At 38.5% G+C, this 26,319-nt stretch overlaps 2 protein-coding genes across 3 annotated transcripts in view; one reads left to right on the top strand and one right to left on the bottom strand.

The window, feature by feature from the left end:
- Positions 1-14,428, top strand: part of ttll5 (tubulin tyrosine ligase-like family, member 5) — a 168,355-nt gene extending 153,927 nt beyond the window's left edge. For both annotated transcript variants that reach the window (XR_013206584.1, XM_077238519.1), the window contains 2 exons: positions 5,886-5,968; positions 13,312-14,428. Coding sequence is in view for 1 of the 2 variants with exons in the window: in XM_077238519.1 (XP_077094634.1) it covers positions 5,886-5,968; positions 13,312-13,364 (136 nt within the window). In the remaining variant the exon portion in view is untranslated. The remainder of the gene's footprint in view (positions 1-5,885; positions 5,969-13,311) is intronic.
- Positions 14,429-14,537: 109 nt separating this feature from the next.
- The window catches only part of tgfb3 (transforming growth factor, beta 3), a 29,782-nt gene continuing 18,000 nt past the window's right edge, over positions 14,538-26,319 (bottom strand). Inside the window, exons 3-7 of the mRNA XM_077238535.1 lie at positions 25,038-25,167; positions 23,948-24,055; positions 20,824-20,992; positions 16,997-17,150; positions 14,538-15,331 (exon numbers count right to left, since the gene is read on the bottom strand). Coding sequence (XP_077094650.1) covers positions 15,173-15,331; positions 16,997-17,150; positions 20,824-20,992; positions 23,948-24,055; positions 25,038-25,167 — 720 coding nt within the window. The 3' untranslated portion in view covers positions 14,538-15,172. The remainder of the gene's footprint in view (positions 15,332-16,996; positions 17,151-20,823; positions 20,993-23,947; positions 24,056-25,037; positions 25,168-26,319) is intronic.

The raw sequence follows: 26,319 nt of genomic DNA, 5'->3' as shown, positions 1-26,319 counted from the left end.
TCAGAGAAACGGTCGACGATCCCGTTTACCGCTGGGCCGAAGAGACCTGTAGGGGAGAGCGGCGCGTCGAGAAATGCGGAGCGCTCGGATTCCCTCATGTCAGCGAGCGTCAACCAGAGGTGCCTCTCTGTGACAGTGAGCGAAGCCATGCATCTCCCAATCGCCTGCGCCGCAGATTTTGTAGCACGAAGGGAAAGGTCCGTCGCGCTCCTCAAATCCGTTGCTGGATCCTTGCTTCTCTCGTCCCATTCGCGGAGGAGATCGGCTTGAAGGATCTGAAGCACAGCCATCGAGTGCAGGGCGGACACAGCCTGTCCGGCGGCTGGAAACGCACGGCCAACAAGAGCTGAGGTGGTCCTGCAGACTTTAGACGGGATTGCAGACTTTGAGCGCCATCTCGCATTGGGCGGGCAAAGGTGCGCTGCGACCGCCTCCTCCACTGGGGGAATAGCTTTGTACCCCTTCTCAGCGGTGCCGTCCACTTGGGAGAGCGTCGAGGAGACGTGTGTGGAGTCTCGCAGAGTATGGTGCATTCCATGATTTGGCAAGCTCCGTGTGGATGAAGGAAACAGCCGTCGAGTCTGTTGGGCGCGGACTCCTTTAGCGGTGACCACTCCAGGCCGAGTTTGTCAACAGCCTTAGACAGGAGGCGCATAAGTTCCACGTCCACACCAGCCCGAGTCCTGCCGGATTCCTGGATCGAGGAGGAGGCGGAGGGATGAGAACCCGACCAAACCTCATTTAACAAAACCCCTGTCTTTCCTCCAGGAAACGCACAGGGAAATGTTAGGCTGAGTCTAAGCTGCTTTTTTTTCATTTGTGTTAGAGTTTAGTCAGGACAGACACACATTTCAAATCAAATAAATATAATTTGCTTCAGTTTGGCTCATCACGTGAAAATCAGCATAAAGATCAAGACGGTAAAAGTATTAGTTTATTAAAAATATTAACAAACACTGCAACAAAAGTGGACTGTGATTTATAAATCCGACCTCAAAAAATTGCACTTTCCTTATTACTTTTTGTATGGAAAATGGCCCTCCTACACCATGAGAACTTCATCTTTTTAACTTCATCTAAAGGTCTTTCTACTGGAAAGATCATTCTGTGTCCAGAGAGGATGGTCATGTGAGGATCAGGAAGATTTCATCACTCTTTTTGGGATATACACACAGACAGTCTTGAATAAATGATCCTGCTTGGAAAGGCGCATGTGGGAGCGTCAGGAAATGGAGGTAATTCCTGAAAGGCTGAATAAAGCGAGAGCTGAAAGACATTAGAGAGATATGAGGCAGCTGAAGACAGAGGAGGGTTATGTAGAGTTAAAGCAGTGTTTGCTCGCGGCCCGTGCCGTGTTTACCCTCTCTGTGAGGAATTCCTGAGCCCCTCACTCTCTCGCCGCACTGCATTTTTGTGGTTGGCCTGTGTGACATGGGAAAGTGTGGGAAAAACGGAAGCCCGAAAAAGCAAAAATGCACGGATGGAAGCACTGATCTGACAAAAGAATGGAAGAGAAACAGAGAATAAGAGACAGGTGAAGAATGAGTTGGATTGGACGAAGTTCTCCATTGCTATCAGTGTTATTTTCGTGTATATATACTATTATAGTTTTGATTAATGGTTAAAACTAGTTTTTATTAATTTTTGTCGAATATTTAGTAATTTTGCTGTGTGTTCTTGTCATTTTTGTTATTGATTTATTTTCTGATCAACACGCTCACCGCTTTCTCCCAGCTAATTCGGTGCTGAGACCTATGTATCAAATCAAAAATGCAAAAAAAAAAGTTGACAAACGTTTTGGCTCTTTGCCTTCGTCGATGTCACTTTTTAGATTGCGGACCTTTTTTGCATTTTTATTATTGTTTGCATAGTTTTTATTCATTTTTGTTTTAGTTATTTTAGTGCATTAAGTTAAAAGAAATGAAAATGATAAATGTTGTCTTGGAAACTAGCTTAAATAAAATGTTTTATTATTAATTATATTTGTATTATTTTATTATAACTACTGCTGTCAAACGATTAAAATATTTAATCGTGATTAATCACATTAATGTCATAGTTAACTCGCAATTAATCGCACATTTTTATCTATTTTAAATGTCCCTTGATTTCTTTTTGTCCAATTATTTTTTCTCATTTTAATGCTCTTATCAACATGGAAAAGTGGATCGGCTTGCTTTGTGCAAATGTTTTTATTTTATTGAAAACAACATTGGCATGTACTGTAGTGTTCAATTTCACACTAACATTCTCACTTGGAGCAGTCATATATGCTTTTGTCTTCTCCAACGCCTGCTGTACCTTAGCCTTCTCTGTTCCGGGCAATTTCTGTACGTGTCTTGTAATGGTCTCTCTTGAAGGCAATTCGTAGGTTCAGTCGTTGGATGCGATGCGAATGATATCAGCTAGACCCTCGTCCTCCACAATGTTAACAGGCCTACACGCAGTAGCCACCCATTTAGCTATGGCTGCAGTAAGTTTGTTCTTAGTTGTGGTATCCATGTTCTTCTGTCTGAAGTCATCCATTGTCGCCTGGCTTTGACGAGGGGGCGGAGAATTCGAATCAGCTGTGTGCTTGGCCATCAACTGGTATTTCAGACTGTACGTGCTGCGATGATAGCTCAGTTCACAACTACAAAACACACAGATCACGTTGGTCTTGTCAATGGAACCATTTGGCAACTTTTTAAAAGTAAACTTTCCATTCAGAATTGTATTGGCATCCATTTCGGCGGCTCACGCTCGCCATCCATTCAAAACGTAACGTTAGCCTACTACTCTTTGGCCGGCTCGAAGCCCAAACAAGTGTGTGCGGCGTGCCTGTTGTTTTGTTTCCAGTCTAGCTAGATCCGGTGTGGTGCTGTAGTTTTTCTAACGTTACTAGTTGTTGAAAAAAACTACAAAGTTTGCTAGACCAAAAAGAACGTTAATCTCGCAATAAAAAAATTTACGCCGTTAAAATGGGTTTGCGTTAATGCAGTTAATAACTAATTTAAGTGACAACACTAATTATAACTCATTGTTATATTTTCTTTCAGTTACATTTACTTTATTTCAAGTTAACACCAAGTTCTGGCATGAAACTCTAGATGGCGCAGGCTGATAGATAACTCATTTGGTAGTGATCATAAAGTCATCTACACAGGACAGCTGATTGGTTTCTGCTGCCTCAGCGTCCAATGAGCTGCATTTCAACATTCAAATACTGGTAGTGTTGCTGTTTGCGGTTTGTGGCGCACTTTCAGAAACCCTCCTCCTTCCCCAGCTCCACCTGTATAGATCTGCTACGGTGGTTAATTCATGTATGTTACAGCAGCTTGTCTTACATGCTCACAGCAGTGTCTGTGAATGTATTGGCTATAGTACGTCTCTGTACTTGCTCTGCAGAAACAGTAATGTAGCAGATCTATCCAGTCAAGACCAAATACATAAACATTGCTGATCTCTTTGAGAGTTGTCATGATAGTAATAAAACTTTGGTTAGTTTTAGATTTAGTTAACCCTTGTTGCAGATTTCGCATCAGAGGTCATGCATGGGATCAGAGCAGATCAGCGTTGGAAATCAAAGTGGGCTTGTGTAACCGGTCCTACTCGACCCGCTCCGCGTGGGATTCGATCCAGCATCTCCGGCATGGTAGACAGGCTCATGGTAGACAATGCCCCAGTACAATTAAACAGTCTATTATGTTTAAAGTTGTTTAACCTTCTGGGGTCTAAGGTGTTTTCTGGGCCCTGGAGGTGTTCTGACATACTCTGACATTTATGCTTTTTTCTGATACTTGTGACATTTTCATTGCTAAAGTCTGATTACACTGTATTCAGCACAAACTCTGCTACAATAATATGTCAGCAGCATGTATGTAAAAGTTTTTAGTTTTGAGATAATGACGAATAAATAAAGAAAATATGAAATTGAATGAAAAGTGTCGATCGCACACTACATTTAGATTTGCTCATGTTGCATCAAACATTTATCTTTACGTGTTTTTTTCCTGTTAACATGAACCATGGACAATACTTCTGGAGCATTTATACATATATATAATGTTAACAATGTTAGCATTTATAAATTAGTTAATGTTAATTTCATCATTTACTAATACATTCTTAAAATCAAAAGCTAACATGAACTAACAATGAACAGCTGTATTTTTATTAACTAGAGAGAGATTTGAGAGACTAAAGTAATTTTTGTTTTATTTTAAAACTTTTTTTTTTTACAGTGTATTACATATGATTCATATGGACTCTTGTGACATTCTTATGGTGCTTTTGTAGAATAAATCTGCAGGAGCGCAGAGATTCTGCTTGATATCTCCTTTTTTGTTTCACAGAAAGAGAAAATAATAAGGGTTTATTTAAGGTCTAAATTAATTTTTCCTTGTAAACACTAGCAAAATCCTAATTTTCAGAGTCTCACAGCCTTGTTTTAATAAGTTCCACGCCTACAGATGCGAGTGCTGGCAAGCGTCCCGCTGACATCCGACCGACCAGTACTAATAGTCTGAAACTCCAGTCACCTATAAAGCACTGAAGTATCATTTCCTGTAAAGAGAGATCTTACATATGATTTAAAGTGTTTCAATCTGTGCTGTCGGTCCAAGGTTGAGCCGCCAAATGAAAGGACAACTTTGTGGACTCTACAAGGCAGCACTGTGTCCCCTCATTAGTGCACTAATGCTCCCGTTCTGCTTCTGGAGATTAATACTAGCCCAGCTTTATTTATTGTTCCTCAAAAATGCTTAGCGGATTTAACGTGCGAAGTTACAGGCGTGTTGGGCCCTGTTTCTACCTCAGATAATTGCATTGACTCTCAGTGGCCAAGCCTTCCACAGTATTCCTAGCGTTTATTGTCAGATGATGGAGGTCATCAGGGCTATTCAACTCAAAAGGCACAGAAACAGGCTTTCTGTGGAGCACAGATATAATCACTGTCTGATGTCGTGTAGGCTGGCTAAACCATTCCCTTATTCAGTTAATCTACTGTATAATAATGTGTAGTGTGTATCCATTGTAGTTTTTGTAATCAAACTGTATTTGTGTATATACTCTTCAAGGTTTTCTTTTTTTTTATGGGTTGTTCCACAGGATGTGTTTGACAACGCTGGACTTTGACAACACTTTTTCTTTTTACTTTTGAACTGCTTTTGAACTGCTTTAATGCATCATCTTAACCCTAAAGATACTGTATCATATTTGATACTCTAATTTCTAAGCCTCTTAAATGATCAACATTGTTAAAAAGTTGCTGATAAACCTATCACACACAATCTCCTCCAGTTCTTCTGTCTCTGATTGATAGTTTAGACTCTTTTATCAAGTAAAAGTCTTTCAGTATAATTGTACAAACATCCACCTTTAGGTTGTGAAAATCTTTACTGATTTTTATCAAGTAAATGTATAACTTTGATATTGTTAGTAATATTTAAGATGAACACTGACTGGACTGAATCAACTTCCTTTGGCGTTTTCCCAAAAATGAAATAAAGTCTGCATTTTAATATGTGGGTGGACTATCCCTTTAATGCGTGTGATTCCACAGCAACTATGAGCAATAAGATATGCTTTCATGCTATGTGGCTTGTGTTTTGAATAAATTATAACAAATAATAATCTTTTTGAAATGATAAACCATTACATCTACTCCACTTCCCACAGCACAGTTTGAAATGGATAGATGTGAATTGAAGATTTAAAATAATGCATTTTAATGTTGGGTTTTAGGGATTTTTTTCATTGTTTTATATGATAAACGATTTGTGCAGTGTGTTTGTTAATCAACACTTGTCCAGTGTATATATAAAAAAAAAGCATAAGCAGTTCAACAGCATTCAATCAAAATAGAATAAGACACTTTATAGATGTGATGTTTTGTCTGTCCACAGGAAAGCATTATTTGAGACTCCAGCCAGTCACGGCAGCACCAGTGGACAGCACGTGGTGTATGAGACAGTGTGCGCAAAGACAAGTGAGGACACACACACACACACACACACACACACACACACACTGTGTGTGCACCGACTGACAAGTTTAGCCAATCAGAAGCATATGTGGGCGGAGTCTCATTGCAAGCACACTCCACTCACAACAAAATGGACAAGTACATAATTAAATTCATTAATCTGTGGTGAATTTTCCATTCTCGCTTTCAGTATGGCTATTAAAGGAGTAGTTCACTTCAGAATTAATATCACAGTATACTCACTACAAAAAACTAGAGTACAACACTACCTCCAACCTCAAAATCCTCCGACATCATTGTTTTACCTTTTATTTATTTATTTATTTATTTTCATAAATTGTGTTTGTCTTAGTCTTTGCACGTTCGCTTTGTAAACACTGGATCGGTTCTTCCGCCTTCGTCAAGCAAGACCTTTCAACATGATTACGTAATGTGTGGATCATCACAGCTAGTGCAAGGCGAGCATTAGTGATTAAAAAGTATATAAATGTTTATTTTTGTTATAAAATGTCCGCTGGTTTGTCTAGATAAGACTCTTATTCCTCGGCTGGGATCGTGTCGGGACTTTGAAGCTGCACTGAAACTCACATTTGGACCTCACATTCAAACCCATTTGGATGACATGGGCGTAACCCCCCCCCCCACACACACACACTCTAAAAATAGCTCACTGAAAGCATAATGAGCAGGTATAGCGGTTGCGGCACAGACAGCGATGAAACGCCGGAAACAACAACAGGTGACTTTAATGTCATCATGGATGAAAAGAAAGGAGATGCGAGTTGGTTGATTCAGTAAATTAGCTCTGGTCAGGATAATCATATTTTTTGTCTTCCCCCTTTGATGTTAGCCTTATGTAGACGTTACCATACACTGCTGCTAGGTATACATATAACCTCAGACTGTTAGCTAAATATGTAATATAGAACATTCTTTGTGCCTTACTAAAAATTCACAGTCCAAATTAAACTGCAGCATTTTCAACGAAGTAGTGCTGTCAACGCATGTGAATTTTTTTTCAGCTTTAAAGGGACTATATGTAGTTTTTTAGGTATTTTATTATCTAAAATCAATATTTGTATTCATAAAAATGTCCTCTATGGTGTACAAATACCTCTGCCAATTATCTGACTTATCCTCGTAAATGAAGAATTTATTATCTTTATGTACATGTGACGGGTAGGTCCACGGAGGCTTCCATGTAGTTCCGCCATCTTGAAAAACTATAATAGCAGAGAGGGACAAAAAGTACTAGGCCAACGCGTTTCCACAATGCGTTTTCGTTCAGAGCCAGCGTCACCTAACTTAAAGCAGCAGAAACGGAGGAGCAGAGCAGTGAGAGGCGCTTCACTGCCCCTGGCAAGTTTAAAAGGCTGCATTGCACTGTTATTTTTAATGGCATACATATGCCGAGCCACAGGAGAAGAAATCCTCGTCGCCAAAAAAGTCCAAAATTGAACGTTAAAGGAAACGTGACCGGAGATTACAAAAACAAGAGTCAATGTCGTGATAGCTTTTTCCGGTTGGAAAGTTTTCAAAAGAGACGCTGAAGTCCTGCTTTCTCCTCGACAGGTTGGCTAAGTCAATATTACGGTCTTAATTACATGCTTTTTTTTCATTGCTTGGTTGTGTACTTTATTATATAGACAATAGAACATTTATAGTTAAAATTTGAACAGGCTCTTTGATGAATAGCAGCTATTGAATAAAGTTGAGAAGGTGCTAAAAACAAGGTTTGTAAGTTTACTTTTTGTAACCTAGAAATTCGATAAGAATATATTTTAATAGAGCATATGATTGTTCTTGCATTGTTTGTCATATCTTTTTGGTACATAACAGCTACCGTAGATGCAACACGCATTTGAAAAAGCGAGGAGCTGGAGAGCACAATTCTTTGAATGCAAAATACAATTTCACCGCTAGATGGTAGAAATTCTTACACAATGTCCCTTTAACGCGTTAAAATATTTAACACAATTAACGCAGCATTCGTTCTTTCTGTCATCCTTTAGCTGGTGTTTTATGATAATGCTCTTATTCATTCAAATGCTTTTAAACACTTCATGCGCGACAAGACAAAAGAGAACAAGACAAAACCCTAACCCTCAGTGAATGTCCTCCTGACATACACACCCACACACACACACACACACACAGAGACGCACGCATGTATCGAGTTCTCTTTCGCGCTTGAACTAACAATAACACCAAATTTATGGCAAAATGTCCGTTTTGTCGAGTATCCCACGAGAATTGAACTAATCTTAAATTAGTTAAATAAAATCTTAAATGGAAGTAAAGAGTAGTGAGAGAATGAGACGCGTGAGATCCTGTCAGCAACGGCAGATCTTAAAGTGACTGCAGCCACTAATTCTCTCTGTCAGTAAAGTCAACCAAAGAACAAAAGGAACAGAGAACTAAAATTGAATTTATATTTTATGCAGTGCGGATTATTTTCATCGAGACATCAGTAGCTATATAAATTTCAGTGATACTGGCCTTCATTCATAAAAAAGATGCCATTAAACAATTATTTAAAATATACTGTCTTTATGTTGTTTCTACATTACAGTGGAAATTGAGTCTCACATTTTTAAAATTTTATGTACACACAAAAAATTAATAGCTAACATTTTTTACTTTATAAAATTATTCTCTCAAAGTCTTGGCGATTGGCCCCTATTAAACAATAAACTAAGAAAGACATCATTTTCTTATACATAGCTTAGTAGCCTACTATTCTTTTTGGCAGAATTTATCATTATAATCAAATGATTTCCTGGATTTTGTATCACCATAGTCCCTAAATGTAAATGCAGGAAATGGGATTCAAATCGAAAATATTTCCCCCCATTTTGTGACCCCCACTTCTCAAACCAAAGTTACACCCTTGGACGTGGGGGTGAGTAAATTATCAGGAAATTTTAATTCTAAAGTGAACTACTCCTTTAAGTTCACTCAAAATATTCAAACTCACATTAGAGCTTTTAACATTAAATAAAGCACATACTGAATACCTGAGATGATCATGGTCATACTTTATATGTGGTTGTACCAGCTGCAACGTTGCAGAATTTGAAACTGTTTCTAAAATACATTCGACCTACAATCGCCATCAGCTGGTTAGGAATTAGTTGAATGTTGAATGTAGGAGCTCATGCCAGTTCAGTCCTGGTATTTTAATGAGGACTCTTGGCAGCGGGTTCGAGGCCGCTTCGTCCGCTCTGGCAGCTGTTCATAGTGACTGTTCCAGCGTGAGGTTTGTTACGTGTCACTGAGATCGGCTAGTGTTAGTGTGAATACGAGGCGACTGTCTGATCCACCAACAGCTGCTGTGAGCTTCAACCTGCGGCTGATATTGAAGAACACACTCATGCTGATTCTAACAGTGCCATGCCAGATTATCCTGGCATATGAAGCTCCTGTCATGCAGTGTTCGTTATTGAGATTTGGTGCGTAGAAGCTTTGCTTTTTATGCTGATCTCAGGCTTTTGATGTAAATTATGAAAACTTAAACACACAGAGTTGAGTGCTTCATTCAGAAGAGCTGAAGTGACCACTGTGTGAAAGTTTGGGGTCAGTAACATTGTGTCTCTGTCTCACCAAAGCTGCACCTGTTTGATATACACTGCCGGTCAAAAGTTTTGGATCGGTAAAATTGTTTTTAAAAGAAGTCTCTTCTGCACACTAAGGGCCCTTTCACATCTACCTTGTTTGGTCCGGATTTTCGGACTTTTCTGTTCTGAATCTGAATCAAAATGACAGGTGTGAAACTCCCCCGACCACAGTCCGGACCAAACAGACGAAATTTGATCCGATGAACAGAGGTAGCCTCGGTCCGGATCAAACTGAAAAAAGGTTTTGTTCGTTTCTAGTGTGAACGCATTTTCTGTTTGGTTTGGACTTTCAGAGCATTCACATGGAGTTCTGGTGGTTCCCGCAGGATTGCTTGCAGTCTTCTCCTGCCGGCGACGATTAAATGTTCGCACAACGAGGACGTTCATTTGGCGAATTTGAACCGGCCTTGAGTATAGTTGGTGCTGCAGGCAGTAGTGCCGTAATAATAACAGTAGAGTGGCAACGACATGCGTCTGGTCATTCATTCTTGTCCAAATAATTTTTTTTATTTTATTTTTTTTATTCTTGTCAAAGTTACCCGCAAATTGACAACACGCTGACGTCCGACACGCATCCGTTTACAAACCAATCAATGTCAAGATGCAGCCCACATACTGTAGATGATGATGACAGGATGCACGTATGTCATGTAAAGTTCTTTAGTGTGCTCGCATAATTGCAATGTGAAACCAAACCAAAACAAACCGAATGTATAAAATGTTTTAAAACATGAACTGTGGACTTTCGGTGTGGACTTTCAGGTGTGAAAACGCCCAAAGGCTGCATTTATTTGATTAAAAATACACACAACCCCCCCCAGTAATATTGTTAAATATTATATTTTAATAATTTAAAATAACTGTTTTCTATGTGAATATATTTTAAAATGTAATTTATTCCTGTGATCAAAGCTGAATTTTCAGCATCATTACTCCAGTCTTCAGTGTCACATGATCCTTCAGAGATCATTATATGATGATTTGATGCTCAAAAAAACATGCATTATTATTATCAATGTTGAAAACAGTTCATTGATTCTTTGCTGAATAGAAAGTTCAAAACAACAGCATTTATTTGAAATAGAATATTTTGTAACATTATAAATGTCTTTACTGTAACTTTTGATCAATTTAATTCATCCTTGATTAATAAAAGTATTGATTTATTTTATTTCCCTCAAAAAAAAAATCTTACTGACCCCGAACTTTTGAACGGTAGTGTTTTATGTTACAAAAGCTTTTTCAGATAATTGCTGTTCTTTTGAACTTTCTATTCAGCAAAGAATCATAAAATAAAAATGTAAATAACTGTTTTCAACATTGATAATAATCATTAATGTTTCTTGAGCATCAAATCATCATATTAGAATGATTTCTGAAGGATCATGTGACACTGAAGACTGGAGTAAACTCAGCTTTGATCACAGGAATAAATTAAATTTGACTATATATTCACATAGAAAACAGCTGTTTTAAATTGTAATAAAATTTCACAATATTTCTTTTTTTTCTTACTTTCTTTTTTTTTATCAAATAAATGCAGCCATAGTGAGCAGAAGAGACTTCTTTTAAAAAAAACATTGAAAATCTTACCAATCCAAAACTTTTGACCGACAGTGTATAGATAATTTATATGCTATCGTTGGACTAGAAAATGTATTGAGAATCTTTTGTCACCTGTTACTTTTCAAAGCCTGTAAAACACCATTGCGTGCAAGACGTCCTCGGTTCCTCAATAACTGCAGTTCACAGATGCTCTTCTTCCATTGTTCAGTGGTCAGGAGGCGTTTGTCAGCGGGGAAAGAGAGCTGTAAGAGGACTTGAGTGTTGTTTTAGCGTGGATGAGAGCGGCCGGCTCTGATGGGAGTTAGTGCTGATCCATACGCTCGCATTCTCTGAGATCAGCCGTCAGTACACATCAGCGTATCCTCTCATCCCGCTCAGCGCTCGCACATTAGCCGTAAACAGAGCTCCATTGTTGTGATGTTTTTCCTTTTCTTTCTCTTTCTTTTCACTTGACCTCATCACTCACACAGATTTGAGCCAAATGCTTTCAAACTGGTTTTCACTCCAAGAATGTTCCCCATTTTTAAGCTTTGGCTCAATATTGGCTCAAAGTCAAAAAGATGAAGAGGTTGTGTCCAATGAGTGATTCTCTGGAAGACTAGAGCACCATAGTACCAGAAGAAAATAAATCATTGACATTGATGTAATACAAACCTTTTTTTTTTCTTTTCTTTTTTTGAAAGAATAATTTTAAGTCAAAATTAAAGGCAGTTCAGCAAATTATATCATGATAATGCCAGTATATATAAGTAAACCTATATATATATATATATATATATATATATATATATATATATATATATATATATATATATATATATATATAAAGATGTTATGAATCTGAATCAAACAACCCCTACATCCCCACATGTTGTTTGGGAGGATTTCAGGAAGTAATGATGCTGAAAAATCAGCTTTGATCACAGGAATAACTGGATATTACAATATATTACAATATGAAATAGTTATTTTAAATTGTAATAATATTTCACTGTTTTTAGTGTATTCTAAATAATTGCAGCCTTGGTGAGCAGAAGAGACTTCTTTCAAAACCATCAAGTAATCTTATTTATTGCAAACGTTTGTGTAATATCTGGTGTGAACTGTGCTGTAGAAAGGTTTGCTGAGACTCTCACATCAGTCAGGGACACAGAGACAGCGGGAACATGTTTTCCCCTCTACACTCGCGTCTTTCTGAGCGCGAAACAGCTTCCATCAGTCGAGTCACTGGATTGGAAGCTGGGCGTGCTGTTTTCATTCTCCTGTGCCGTAAGGCCTCGGGGTGTACAAGAGCACCAAAATAAACAGTGTATGGAGAGGGAATGAAAAGGAATAGTGTTCAGCAGCTCTGGGAACGTCTTTGCTCCTGTTGGATCAGTGCAGAGAGAGAGTCTGCTCTTATCAAACCCTTCATGCAGTCTTCAGCTTCTGTGACAAAACCAGCTGCAGAGTCTTTAGACTTTTATTTGAATCTTGAAAAAAGATCTTATTTTCTTATCCTCATAGTTTGACTTGGATTTCACACTCACTCACCAGCAAAAACTCGTCATTTCAGGAATCAGTGAGTGCGTTTACATGCATCATTTTGCACCCAATACAATTTGGTCTTATTGTGAGTCATTCATCAGTGCATGTTATTCCAAAATAAATGTGGAATTTCATAATCAGTGTGTAATAACTTATTCCAGCTCTGAAACTCCTTTTTCTGTCACCTAATGTCATCAATGGCTCATTTTTTAAATTTTTACAGAAAAAAGTGTAAAGTCTTCTCGAGAGATTTTTGCACAAAGAATTGCACCTTTTGTTTTAGAGGTCCACTTAAAGCAAACTTTTTTTTTTTTTTGTCTTTACAAGATTTAAAACCCAAATGTAATGAAAGTGATAAATGGTTGATTGTTTGTATGACTAAAAAGTGTCAAGCATAGCTTTGATATTACGCAAAATGGCAACAGAAATGCTTTTCTAAAACAGCTTTCCTTAAAACACTACTGGTCTGAAGGGTATTTTTAATCAAGTGATTTGGTGACGTGATTTTTTTCTCACTTTAATCACGTAAAGATGCAATTTTTTTGACTCTATTTGTTTTTTACTCAATGTAGATTTGAATTCAATTACAGCTCATACGTGTGCATGTTGATTCATTGTGTTGTTGTGTGTTCACAGGTCTGTCCATGTACAGTAAACTCTTCCACGTTCAGGGCTCCAAGAACAGATGAATGAGGCCAAAGGTCAACCGTACCAATCAGCTGCTCTCTGGGATACGTTACACATGTCCTCTTCTACACCCTCCAACTGCTCAGAACATGAACATAAAGAGTTCAGCTCTTGAATTTACCCGTTTCTCTCTTTATACTGTCTTCTGATAATCAATATTTCCCCTCAAATGCCTCCTAACTGGCCTTGTGTGTCTTTCTGAGTGTGTGATAGTACACAACATTGCTTCGATTGGATCTATTCCAAAGGTTTTTCTGAAGGCGCTCTGCCTCTCGCTGTCCCATACGTGCAGTTGTCCAGGCTTCATTTCCACCCCACAACTGATGCCATGTGAAGAGCGAGTGGACTGACGACTCACGACAGCTGGTGTTCGAGCACACGGAGCCAAACACACACCAACATCAACCTGTCCATCATATTTATCAATGTTTACATGAACATACAGAAGATGTCAACTTTCATCACCGCTCGTTAATGATCTCTTAACAACTTCTGTTGAAGTGCCTCATTCAGGTGTGATGAACCACATGTCCAGGTATAATTGATGTCGTTCGTAATTATTTTCTGTCGTTGGATCTGTAAAACTAATAATTACAACCTCTCTTTAACATACAATGGCAGTTTTTTGACCAATGTCCTGGTAATGCTTGATACATCATGATCAGCACACGTGCTGATGGGATGACGTTGTGTTTTCAGTTTGATTTTAGTTGAACGCCTCACTTTTATTACCTAGTCAAACACGAATAAATAACAGCACCTCATTCATCCAACAGAAACAGAACAAAATTCTCACAAATCGTCACTTTGAGTTAAATGTTACAGCTGATGTAAACAGTTTACATAAAATCAATTTGTGTTTCATGAATGAGGCCGATTATGCAAGATTGACCTTGTTTAATGTTTATTTTAGTTCATACAGTATTTGTATATTGTTTTCTCTCCTGAATTGACTTGAATTTCCTCTCATTTTATGCATGACCAGAACAATGAAACTTAATTAACATGCTAACGTGCTAGTACCTTTTTATCGTTCAGTTGTATCAGTAAACTGGAAGAAATGTCAGCTACTGTTTTGTGATTATTTTTGTTTTAAGAAAAAAGTTATGAAAATCATGTGATGTTACCATTTTTAATTGTCAAGGAGAATTCAAGACAAACTTCATCAACGGCCCTTTTGTCCAAGACTGTTTAATTAAAAAAGTGTTTTCAGGAGTAATAGCAGTAAAAACATTAGCAGTTTGTGATCTAAAAGTTCATGTGTCTGCATACGTCAGCTTCACTTAAGATCTAAAAATCAAGTCAATCAAGTCTAACCAAGTCAATGTTTTGTCATATTTCATGTTTTTTTCCAGCATGTTTGTAATAACAATATCAGTAACACCGTCACGTTAGACAAACAGTGTCGATTACGGTAGTACACACTAAAACGTTCTGTTTGGGAAATGTTGCTCAATTGAGTTAAGTTATACAGAAACCATCAGCTGATCCAGCACGTGTCGTCTCAGAGCGACTGTCCTCAGTACAGATGTTACGAAGCTTTGCATTGCCGTTTGAGAGTTCAGAAATGGCACGAGGTTTGCCTAGAGGCAGTTTAAAAAGCTGACCAAAAATTACACATTACAAGTGGACAAGTCACTTCAAACATCAAAGTTCGAGGGATCATAGGGTCGTCTGATGTAGTGCTTGGAGAAGCCTCTGGCTCCTGGGTTTGGATGTGTGTGAGAAGGATGAACAGAGGTATTCATTCAGAGTCCAGTTCCTTTCGACCCTCGAGCGTTTGGGCTCCGTGTCGGGGTCTGGAGGCCCTTCAGCTGCACTTGCAGGATTTGACGATCATGTTGGAGAGCTGCTCCACTTTAGGTATTCGGCCCACGTAGTAGAGGATGGTGAGCGGCTCCAGGTCTTGAGGAACGCAGCAGGGGGACGCGGACGCCTCGGGGTTCAGCGTGTTGTACAGGCTCAGCAGCTGCAGAGAAATCAGGAACATCACGTCAGGTACCTTCATTTCTGTAGCGCTTACTATGGGCAACACACATCGTTTCAAGCAGGTTCACATTAAAGGGTTAGTTCACCCGAAAAATGTAATTCTGGGACCATCAGAATAAAGAGTTAGCAGATATTTAGCAGACAGTCAATTGATACTCTAATGAGAGTTAGTTGACATGTAGTTGCAAAGTTATTTATAGTTAGTAGAATGTCTAAAGTGGAATATCGAAATAAAGTGTTACCAATTTCTGTCATTAATTCCTCACCCTCATGTCGTTCCAAACCTGTTAGACTTTCGTTTATCTTCGGAACACAAAATAAGATCTTTTTGATGAAATCTTGAGTTTTCTGATCTCTTCATGGACTGCAATGTCACTGCAACTTTCAAGGCCCAGAAAGGTAGTAAAGACATTGTTAAAATGGTCGATGTGACGAAAGTGGTAAAACCTTAATGTTATAAAGCGACAAGAATACTTTTTGTGTGCAAACAAACCCCAAAATAACGACTTTATCCAAAAGTGCAGTGCTTCTAGTTTCTATGTCAGAGCCCCGGCTCATCACTGGCCGGCTGCTGCGTCAGCATCACATGCATGTGTCGTGGGCTAAAGTGACCAGCGACGGCCAATAGTGAGGCAGCATTCTGCCGTAGAAACTGGAAGCACCGTGGTGTGTGAATGGCTTCAGAGACTTAGTATTTTTGTTTGTTTTTTGCGCACTAAAAGTATTCTCGTCGCTATATAACATTACATTTGAACCGCTGTTGTCACATGAACTATTCTAATCATGTTTTTACTACCTTTCTGGACCTTGAAAGTTGCAATGACGTTGCAATCTATATACCGATCAGAAAACTCAAGATTTCATCAAAAAGATCTTCATTGTGTTCCGAAGATGAATGTAGGTCTTGGGGTTTGGAACGACATGAGGAATTAATGACAGAAATTTCATTTTTGGGTGAACTAACCCTTTAAAAATAAATGGCAAAATAACCGTGTCAATGTTGCAAAGTTCATCAAGTATGAAACAAATTCAATGTATGCTGTAAAGCAGCTCTAGAGAAGACAACAGTGTCGTTATTCAGCTCAGTTCAATTCAGTGTTGATTCAGTTCAGTAACAGTGTCAATGTTGCAAAGTTCATCAATTATTAATAAATTTAATTTAGGCCGCATAGTCAAGTCATATGGAAATAAAACAATGACAAATGTTTTTGAAACAAAAAAGCTTGTTGAATTGGTAAAGCGAAATAAGATGGAACAAAAATTGCCTGTTGAATATTATAGGTTGTATTTTTAAATGTAGTTAATATTTTGGAAGTGAAATCTGAAAGGTGAATATGGATAATTGAATTTTTAATAATGAAAACGTGTGAAATAGTCACAGCTTAAATATACAACCATGTTGAATTTCAGCCCATAAAAATGCAAGCCCTAAAAATACAATGCATTAAAATGCAAGCAGGGTTAATGCAATGCATATTTTTTCAAGCAGTGCAATTCAACAAGAATTTTGTTTCAAAAACATTTGTCATTATTTTACTTCCATAAATTCACCTTTATTTATTTCATTGAAAAGAGCATCTTGGACATTCTTCAAAAAGAAAGTTTGACAGGTTAAAGCGACACGATGTGAGTTGTGTTCTCTCACCGAGCTGTGTGTGGTGTCGGCGCTGCGCAGGTACGGACACGGGCCGGAGCAGAAGTTAGCGTGATACCCTTTGGGCTCGTGGATCCACCTCCAGCCCAGATCCTGCCGGAAGTCGATGTACAGCGGCCGGACACAGCAGTTCTCCTCGTAGTTTCTGAAAACAGAAGGAAAACCGTCACTTTCGTTCACATCCTTGCTCTCTTTCTCTCCTTCGTTCATTCAGAGACGTTTCCAAAGGAGCTTTCGCACCGGGTAGTTCTAGGATCTAGCCACCAGGATGGTTCCCCGAGAACTGATGGCTCCCTTAGGGATGTTTTCCTGGTTGCATTCGCACTGCCAGGAGGAACTATGAAGTGACGTAAGACACTTGTTGTTGTGACTTTTATTTTGACGGCGCTGAGAACGCCAGATCCTGAACACACAGCGCTCACAATCACCATGTTCATTAGTTTACAATCTGTCTAACAGTCCTGTCTTATATGTTATTAGATAGAACTGTTATACATAAAGTATACAGTAATGAAAAGGCATTAGCGTAAGCCATGTGTTTGTGCCCAGTGTTGCTGAGCAGAAATACATAATCATGTTTCTCTTGGTCTCTCAAAGTTGCGTTGGATTTTCTCCTCAGTGTGAAGATTAAGAGGCTCATCTATCACTGTTTTTCATGTTCGTAGAGTTAGTTTCTGGAGTAAATATATAGGCTACGCCTGTGTGGTTACACAGCTTCTTTTAAATGGCGGGTGCCGATGTTTCGCGTGCGTTCGGCCAATCAGCGAACACTAAGGTCACGGGCAGTTCCTATAGCGCTATTTTAGACGACTCTGAAGTAGGAGCTCAATTAGTTCCTCCAAAAGGAGATCCTAGAACTAAAAACGTTCCTAGTTCCTGCGGTGCGTACACGCCAACATACGGGAGCTTCCGCCAATAGTTCTAGGAACTATGAAAAGGTTCCTCCGGTGCGAAAGACCCTTAAGACTTCTATTTCTATAAACATGTCAGACAGTCTTTTAAAGCTCAGAAATTCCACTGCAAGGTGTGTCATTTTTTCCCTCCTGGATCCGACCCAGGTGGGGAGAGCTCACAGAGACACACACTAAAGAGCCAGCGCACTACTTAGCATACTGGGACAAATCTAAACTTGCAAGCTCTTGCAGACGCTTCCAGCCGTCAGGTGCCAATTAAAAGGTTCATTCTTTCAGGAAAAACCTCTCCAGACATATGAAGTTCTTGGAATGTGAATTTGAATGTCGTTTTTAAGAAGAAAGCAGATCAAATTCAGCTTGCGTTCCTGCCTTACAGAATAACACTTACATTTATGCATATGCCAGACAAGTGACTTATATTGCATTCAAAGTATATATTCGATCAGTTTATGTGTTCACTGGGAATCAAAACCCCCGACATTGGCGATGCTAGTGCTAAACTGCTGTATCTTCAGAAGAACTTTCTAGCACTCAGTATCAGTTCACACGCGTCCCTCAGAAAGTGTGTTTCGGTTTTTATAGAGCGCTGCAGTGATGACGTATTTCTATAGTCCAAAATGTAACTTCACATCACCCTAGTTCTTTCGACAAAAACTCAATAGGATTTTTCCATTGGCTTCTGGGTTATTGCAGAAAATAAGGTCTGTAACCAACAAAAGTTTCTTACACATTTTGTGAATTTCTTACACAACTTTTATGAATTTGGCAGCCCAAGTACAATTGGCAAAAGTAAGAAGCTAAACGTAGGCTTTATAGCCTAGACCGCGGTCACATGACTTCAACGTCACTCTTTCAGTGTTTATTTAAAAACAATTCCCCTGAAAGTTTGAGTTAGAATAATTTGTTATAAAATGTGACAGCGACTAGTGAGTAGATGAGTCGACCTGTTCAGTTTGAAGACGTTTCGTGTCGATAATCTCATTTTACATGACAAGTAAAAGCTTTAATAAGATCAGAAGGGTTTTTTATACATATCACGATACTGAACTCACAATGCGATATTTGCGATACTCCAAGACATATGATAAAAGGTTAAATAAATATGAACTGTTGATTAAAATGCTAAATTAGGTTTTACATTTAGTGTGTAAATGAATAGGCTTAGACTTAGTGCTGGAAACTTAAAGCACAGGACAATAGAGACACCAGAATAACAATATTCATGATTCTGAAGCTGAAAATACAGAATTATTTTAGATGAATATGCTTGCACTCTTTCACTGACTAGATATAGTCAAATATAGATATATTTAAATAATGTAGGCCACTTTTACTGGTATCATTTGGCATTATCAGGACCCACAAATATTCCCCCATTGCATTATTATACATTATATTCAACATTATATATAGCAGTTTAATGTAGTACTGACACTAAAACTTTTCTCACACAATAATTGTTTGGATGAACTATCCATGATGCAATTGTTGCATTTTTGTAATGTGATATATTGTTACACCCCTAGTTTTTACTGATGTATACGTCATAGAATTAAACGTGAATATATCTGGAGCATTTAAATTTCAGGCATTTAACCAAAAACACATTGATGTCAGGACTATAGATCCAGAAGTTCTAAAATGCTTGTTTCCTGGTTTTGGACTACAAAAACACATCATCGTTCTTCACCGTGTGACGCTACCTTCCAATTGGTCCAAAATGAGAAGACAATACGGCTGTGCCGGTAAACTTGACCACCAGTTGTAAAACGCCACCGTGGAGGCTGAGTAGCGGTGGTCCGTTAAAACTAATTTTTTTTTTTTGTATGTGAATGCTGTTTCACATGCATATTATGACGGCAGTGAAGCACAAAGCTTTGTTTACAAAAGAAATAATAGGTTAGTAATTAAATGTTTCATCTCAGCCATGGAAACTTTGTAAGCTTTGTCGGCTTTGTATTCTGTTATGCAATCCCGTCACCCGATTATCAGCAAATTTAATACTACTTCATTAGTTATTCCACTGGAAATGGAATCTCTTGTTTCTTTTCCCTAATCTTCACCCACGTCTCACCCATTTCCGCAGGGGATTATAAACATTTCTTCCTTGGGTTCGTTTTAAAGTAGGCCTATTATATTTGCATTCTTTACCGTGGTAAAGTAGAAAAGCGCAGTAGGAAAGATCGCCTACCTTTTTACTTGCACGTAAAATTTTAACGCAGTTTGTGCTTGTTATTAGACTTGGTAAGGCGCATCAAGATTATTTGTAGTCTGCTCTACACACACGCGTGGGTGATTTTAGTTTCGCTTTCTCTGGTAGTGTAAAATCAAACATAGCCTAAATGCGTTGTCCTTGTGGAAGATAAAATTCGCTCTTCAGACCTTTTACAACAAGTAGAAAACATGAAGATATAAAAAAAGAGAGATGGTCTTTTTCTGCTCGTGTCTCAAATCCCTGATCCCTCTCAAAGCGCAGAGCTATAGGCTATTTCACACGTCTTTGTGTGGAAATATTAAACAAATGTTTTTTAAATATTTAAATGTATTATATTATTTAAGTTCATATTATTTACTGATATTTATTTCAAGTGCTCAAATAAACACGCATGTTTGTTACAAAATGGATGTTTCAGCCTCGTTTATTATTATTTTATTTCAAAATGTATTTAATTGAGGTATATATTTATATATATATAACACCCTCCAACCACCACGGTGGTAAAAGCTGCCACCGTCACAGCCCTAGAAGACAACACAATTTAGTTGTCTAGCTTTTGGAACAGCCTTCATGTCAGGAGCACCAATGATGCTTTCAAATGTTAAAATCCAAAGTCTTAGTAGGCGACTCAGCAAGTTTGGGAACAGAGCTACAGTTTGATGTTATGAAGTTGAAGAAAGGCTCACGAGAAGCAGTAGTTGGTGTCCAGGGCCCGTTTCCGTCGCCTAGAGGAGGGCAAGACGTCCAACCGGTGTGGAGGCAACATCATCAGGATCAGATGCGGGAGAAGCTGCTCCTTCTGCTTCTTCAGTCGACCCAAATCCCATCGGTTCTCCTCGTACTCGCCGTCCATCCCTGAGGACACAGCAGAAGCAAAGACACGCTCACATCAGAAACCTTCAAGTCTGGACCATGAATATTAATATTTTTGAGAAGACACTGACGTTCAGTTCGGTTGTGTTTCAATCCAATGTGTGTCAGACAGAGGAACGCAAAACTTTAAGTCCCACTGTTGTGAAAATCCAGTTTTCTTAATGTTGTTTATATGTCTATGTGGTGTTTTTAATATGCTTTAAGACAAACCATGTGTAAATTCAAGTCGACACCATTGCTGAGTATTATCTCCTTAAAACTGCAGTGAACCAAAGACAGTCTCAAAAACACCGTTTGAAATCGCTGGTGTTTCTGACGTCTCATTCTTACAAATTTATTAAAATTCTTAAAGAGGACCTATTTTGCCCTTTTAAAGAGTCTTGATGTTGTTTTTAGGCTCTAGAACAGGTTTTCCTGCTTGAATGTTGATTATTTTCCCCATATTCTCCATTGTTGCAGCTCCTCTCTTCCCAGTCTGTCAGTAACGCTCTGTTTACTTCCTGTCTCTATGAAGCCCCTCCTTCTGAAAAGCACACTGTGCTCTGATTGGTTGGCTGGAACAGTGTGTTGTGATTGGTCGAGAACTTCGAGTGTGTTTGGGAAATGTCCCGCTCTTACCATAACCGCCAGTTTAACACACTACTAACTAACTCAACCAGGCCCCACCCCTTTATTCTGCATATTAATTATTTAAATGAGGAATATTGTGACGTGTTCATTCCTGGAATAAACTCAAGACTACAATGGAGGCGTTTCAGGGAGTTCAGAAACAGTGACACTGATATAGAGAATAACTGGAGCTTTTTCATGTTCAAGCAGCAACATTACACACTAAAGACAGATAAACATGGACAAAAGCAGTTTAACTTCTTAATGAAGGAAATTTTCCTGAGACCACCTCAGCCCCTCTCAGACTGCAGCTCAATCTCCGTCTCCTCAAGCATCTGTGTATTCAATCTGTTTGTGATAGCAAAAGCAGCTCAGGTCCCAGGAGAGGCGTTGCCAATAGATACGGACACCCCTCTTTCATTGAGGGCCAAGAGTCTGAGTGCCCGCAGTCCAGCCAGAGCGTTCCCGAAACCCCAGACACCCCCGAGTCCCCGGACTGAGCGAGATCCCATACGCTCCACTCTCCGAGAGAGTCCGACGGGAGCCCAGACGCGGTTATCTCATCAGAATGTGTGCGGTGAAGATGAGCTGACAGGGAAAAAGCTGTGTGGGATTCATGATTGTGTGTTGTGTATATTCTGGATTGCATCGCAGAGAAAAACAGTAAGAAGAGACTATAGTAGCAGAGTGGATTCACAAAAATCTAATAAGATAAATTATAAGTTTGTACCTAAGAGCAATTCTTGAACAATGTGTACATTTGCAAATATTTTCTTAAAGTGGTGGTGAAAATCAAGCTTTTAAGGTTGTTTATATGTCTATGTGGTGTTTTGAATATTCTTTAAGACAAACCATGTGTAAATTCATGTCAACACCATTGCTGAGTATTTTCTCCTTAAAACTGCAGTGAACCAAAGACAGTCTCAAAAACACCGTTTGAAATCGCTGGTGTTTCTGACGTCACAAACTACCCTGCAACCAATCAGATGCAGATCAACGCGTGATTGTCAACGAGTGGATCTCTGAGCTGTGTGAGTGAGTGGAGGCGGGGCTCATTTGCATTTTCATAAACCACGCATACTAAATGAGGCAAGAGTGTCGAGTTACATTCAAGATATTTTAAGGCATGAAGATTTATTTAAATGTTTTTTCCTTGAAAAAAACAAACGTCATTTTGATGATCAAAGATTTGTTTTAAGGTATACAATTACTGATTACTGGGGAACTTTCAGAACATCTCTTCATAAGAAGAAAATGTCAGTCTTTGGTATTACTGTATCTGATTGTACAGCAATTCTTGCCAAAGACTCGCTGATCAACAAAGTGAAAAAAAAAAAGCTTCAGCTGTTTTATTGCGTGGTCTGAAGATTACATAATAAGCACACACTCTTCAACATCACGTCATCACTGTATGTTAAACAGTTATTTTGTGCTGATTGCTGCCGAATGTTGTCGTGATCGGTCAATTTTGTACAGTTTTTGTGAATTTCAGATTTATCAAAAAGTAATTTCCGTCATCATTAGTGTCACTTCAGAGGCTCATGATCATCTCTACTGATAGTGATGTGTACTGTATGTAGTTAGTGTAATGTTGTAATGCTTAATACTTTAAAAAACCCAATGAATTAATTAAACATCTTACCTTTTGGGATTTAAGAGGACTTGGAGGTTCTCCTAACTTTAAGAGGTTATTTACAACGATTTTCAAGAACATTCTTTTCAGGTATTCAAATTATTCTTAACTTTTGTCTTTGTAAACATCTTATGAAATGTTTTTTTGGGAATAAAAAATTGTCTGAACTTTATACTTAAGTTAGAAAATAAGGGGGAAAAAAGCATTTACAAAGAATTTTTAAGAATGTTTTATGAATCCGGCCTCTGTTTTTCACCTTAATTAATTCACCTATATAAATATTGTTATAATTATAAATTGAATTACATACATCCAAAGCAGATGACCTCATCAAACATTGTTTAAAAACAGAACTGTCTAAACAGTGGTAAAGACAAAAATGCATAGGCAGGTGGAGCTGGGGAGGTGGAGGGCTTCACAGTCAACACTGAAACAGACTATTTGAATGTTGAGCAAGCAATCTCATTGGCTGCAGGATCATGCCGTAATGATGCAATGTGACAATAAAGGGCCGATCAGCTTAAAGGGCCCTCTAGAGTTTCACGACTGAACTACATATCATATTTATGATTAACAATATTAATTAAAAACTGATACATGTTGTTTTTATTTTTATTATTGTGCAAAATAGGTAAAAGCACAACAATGTTGGTAAGTGAACAGTTGAACAGCATTGGTTGATTTTCTTCACTCACCTCTGAATTTGACCTCCAGCACCTCGTTGACGTGCTCAACAATGTCTCCGTTGGGGCTGAACGTGTGACACGGGCAGTGAACGCTGATCTCCAGGCCGAGGTTGGTCTCTGAGCGGTGCAACAATACACAGATTCATACACAAACATCTGATTCCAGTGTTTATAGTGCTTTAATGTGGGAATTGCACTGCCAGTCAATGATATGAAACTAACTGAATGATTTCAATAATTGAAAAAAAATGGTCAAGAACTCCAAGTAACAGTAATATGCATATTTTTGTTCTGTCCATTCATCATAAGGAGCTGTGCAGTTCACTAATTCACAGTCCGATGACCTCTGAAATGTTTCGGATTTTGTGTCATGATTTCCGGAGAAATGCAAACTCATCTTTGGACATTCATTGAATCCATTTTCCAGTTATCGACTGATTCCTACTTAGATTGAATCCATAGTGACTCTCGAAGTTTCTATTATTCAGACCAATTAAAGAGTTTAAAATGATTATTTCTCTTATATATGATGACAGTACAGCATCAAATACAGTTGAGTGTTTTGGTGCACAGGATTGATCAAAATACACAATATGAAGCCGTCGCTTTGCACTCAGAATCACACAGATTTTTTCAAATTTGTACTTGCTCTGCAAATGTTCTAACCCAATTATTTTTTAAGTCAGAAAGACATATTCTTCATTAGGCATTCATTTAATTCAAACATTAAGTTGATTATACAAAACAATTTGATTTACAACAAATAATTGATGATTAGGAAATTATACTATTATTAGTATGATTAGTAAATTCATACACGCACTGGAAAACTAGGAATACAGAGAAAAACACAGATTTTTTCATAATTTTTGGATAATTCCACTGGAACATCATCAAACGCTTGTAAAGTGAAAGTTGTTACTGCCGTACCCTCACTGTAAAAAGTCCAAAGTAAAAAATCTAGAGTATGTGATGTTTGCAAGGCATAAAAGTGCATGTATTTGATCAATGAATGCAAGAAGTTGTATTAATATATTAGTTCATATAATTGGACCCTGTACAATCTTCATGTAATAAGCTTTGGTAGACGTTAACTCACCTCTGTACATGAGCCACTCGCGTATGGTCTCAGTGACGTCGAAGGAAACCCACTCAGGCGTTCCTTTAGTGAGAACGTTCTTGCCGCCAATGTAGCGCTGTTTAGCGATGTGTTCATCGGGACGAAGAATCTGACAACACACGGGTTTGACAATCCGTCAGTTTAAAGCTGACATGAATGTGCCATCAGCATCAACAAACAGAACTTCAAAAATCAACAGGTTTTCCTCAACGCTAAAACAAATAGTCCTGCCCCAAATTCACATCATTGGTCGACTCAAACAAACGGATCAGAGTTCTGAATAATAAAATAAGCGCAACAGTAGTTGAAGAACAGCAGTTCAGAAAGCATCTGATAACAGTGATGTGGACGTTTGCACCAGCTCTGCGATTCAGCACTCCAGTCACGTCACGGCACATTTATATAGGGCTTTATGCTATAGATTGCTTTAAAGCAGCAGCTTTACAGTATTAAACATGAATGAACATTGTCTCTGTCGGGCTGGGGTGTGTTTCCCGAAAGCATCGTTAGCCTACTACGGTTGCAAGTTCCGTCGTTATCATCAGCTCAACGAGTCTGTGTTTCCCGAAACCATCGTTCCAACGAACATTCTCAAACAGCATCGCAGAGTTGTGTGTTTGGATCTCAGATCTCGACCTGTGGTTAGAAGCAGAGTTTCTAGTTTGCATGACATGTGGACTCTATAAATCCTGATCTTGAGCAGGATAATCAAGCTGACATTCAGTACAATCTATATCTTTCATTTAAAATACATACAAATGTCATTTACGTCTTTTAGTTTGCCAAGAGATTTAAAGCATCGTTTTTGAAGAGTGCGCATGTGTGAACGTGATCTAGTGCGTAAGAACGAGGCTATGATTGAATCTGGAAATAAAGCAAAATAACTGAGAAAAATTAGAAATAGTCCTCAGATGCTGTGTCCGTAATTTATATCAAAACATCTAGAATTAATTCGATCTCAAACAGATTCATTAACAGTAGTTATTACTCCAGCAAGTTCGTGAGATCATTAACCAACGTGGTTGAACAACACATTTGCGACAGTATAGTTTCGGGAAACAGTTGTAACTAGCAAGTTTATTTTGTCAACGATGCATCGTACTATGATAGTGAAGCAGCGAATTACGTCGTTGTATGGGACATGCACCCCCGAACAGAAGAAATGAACCGGAGAAGATTTACACCTCAAAGAAGGCAGAGCCTCAAAGCCACACCCACCTATTACATCATCACCACCCGACCAATCAAAGGCATTTACCAG

Source organism: Siphateles boraxobius, unplaced genomic scaffold, assembly GCF_051911475.1.
Source record: "Siphateles boraxobius isolate OS27281-9 unplaced genomic scaffold, OSU_SipBor_1 22, whole genome shotgun sequence".
Lineage (NCBI taxonomy): Eukaryota > Metazoa > Chordata > Actinopteri > Cypriniformes > Leuciscidae > Siphateles > Siphateles boraxobius.
Note: the sequence above shows the minus strand (reverse complement) of the source record. Positions and strands in the feature narration are given on the sequence as shown.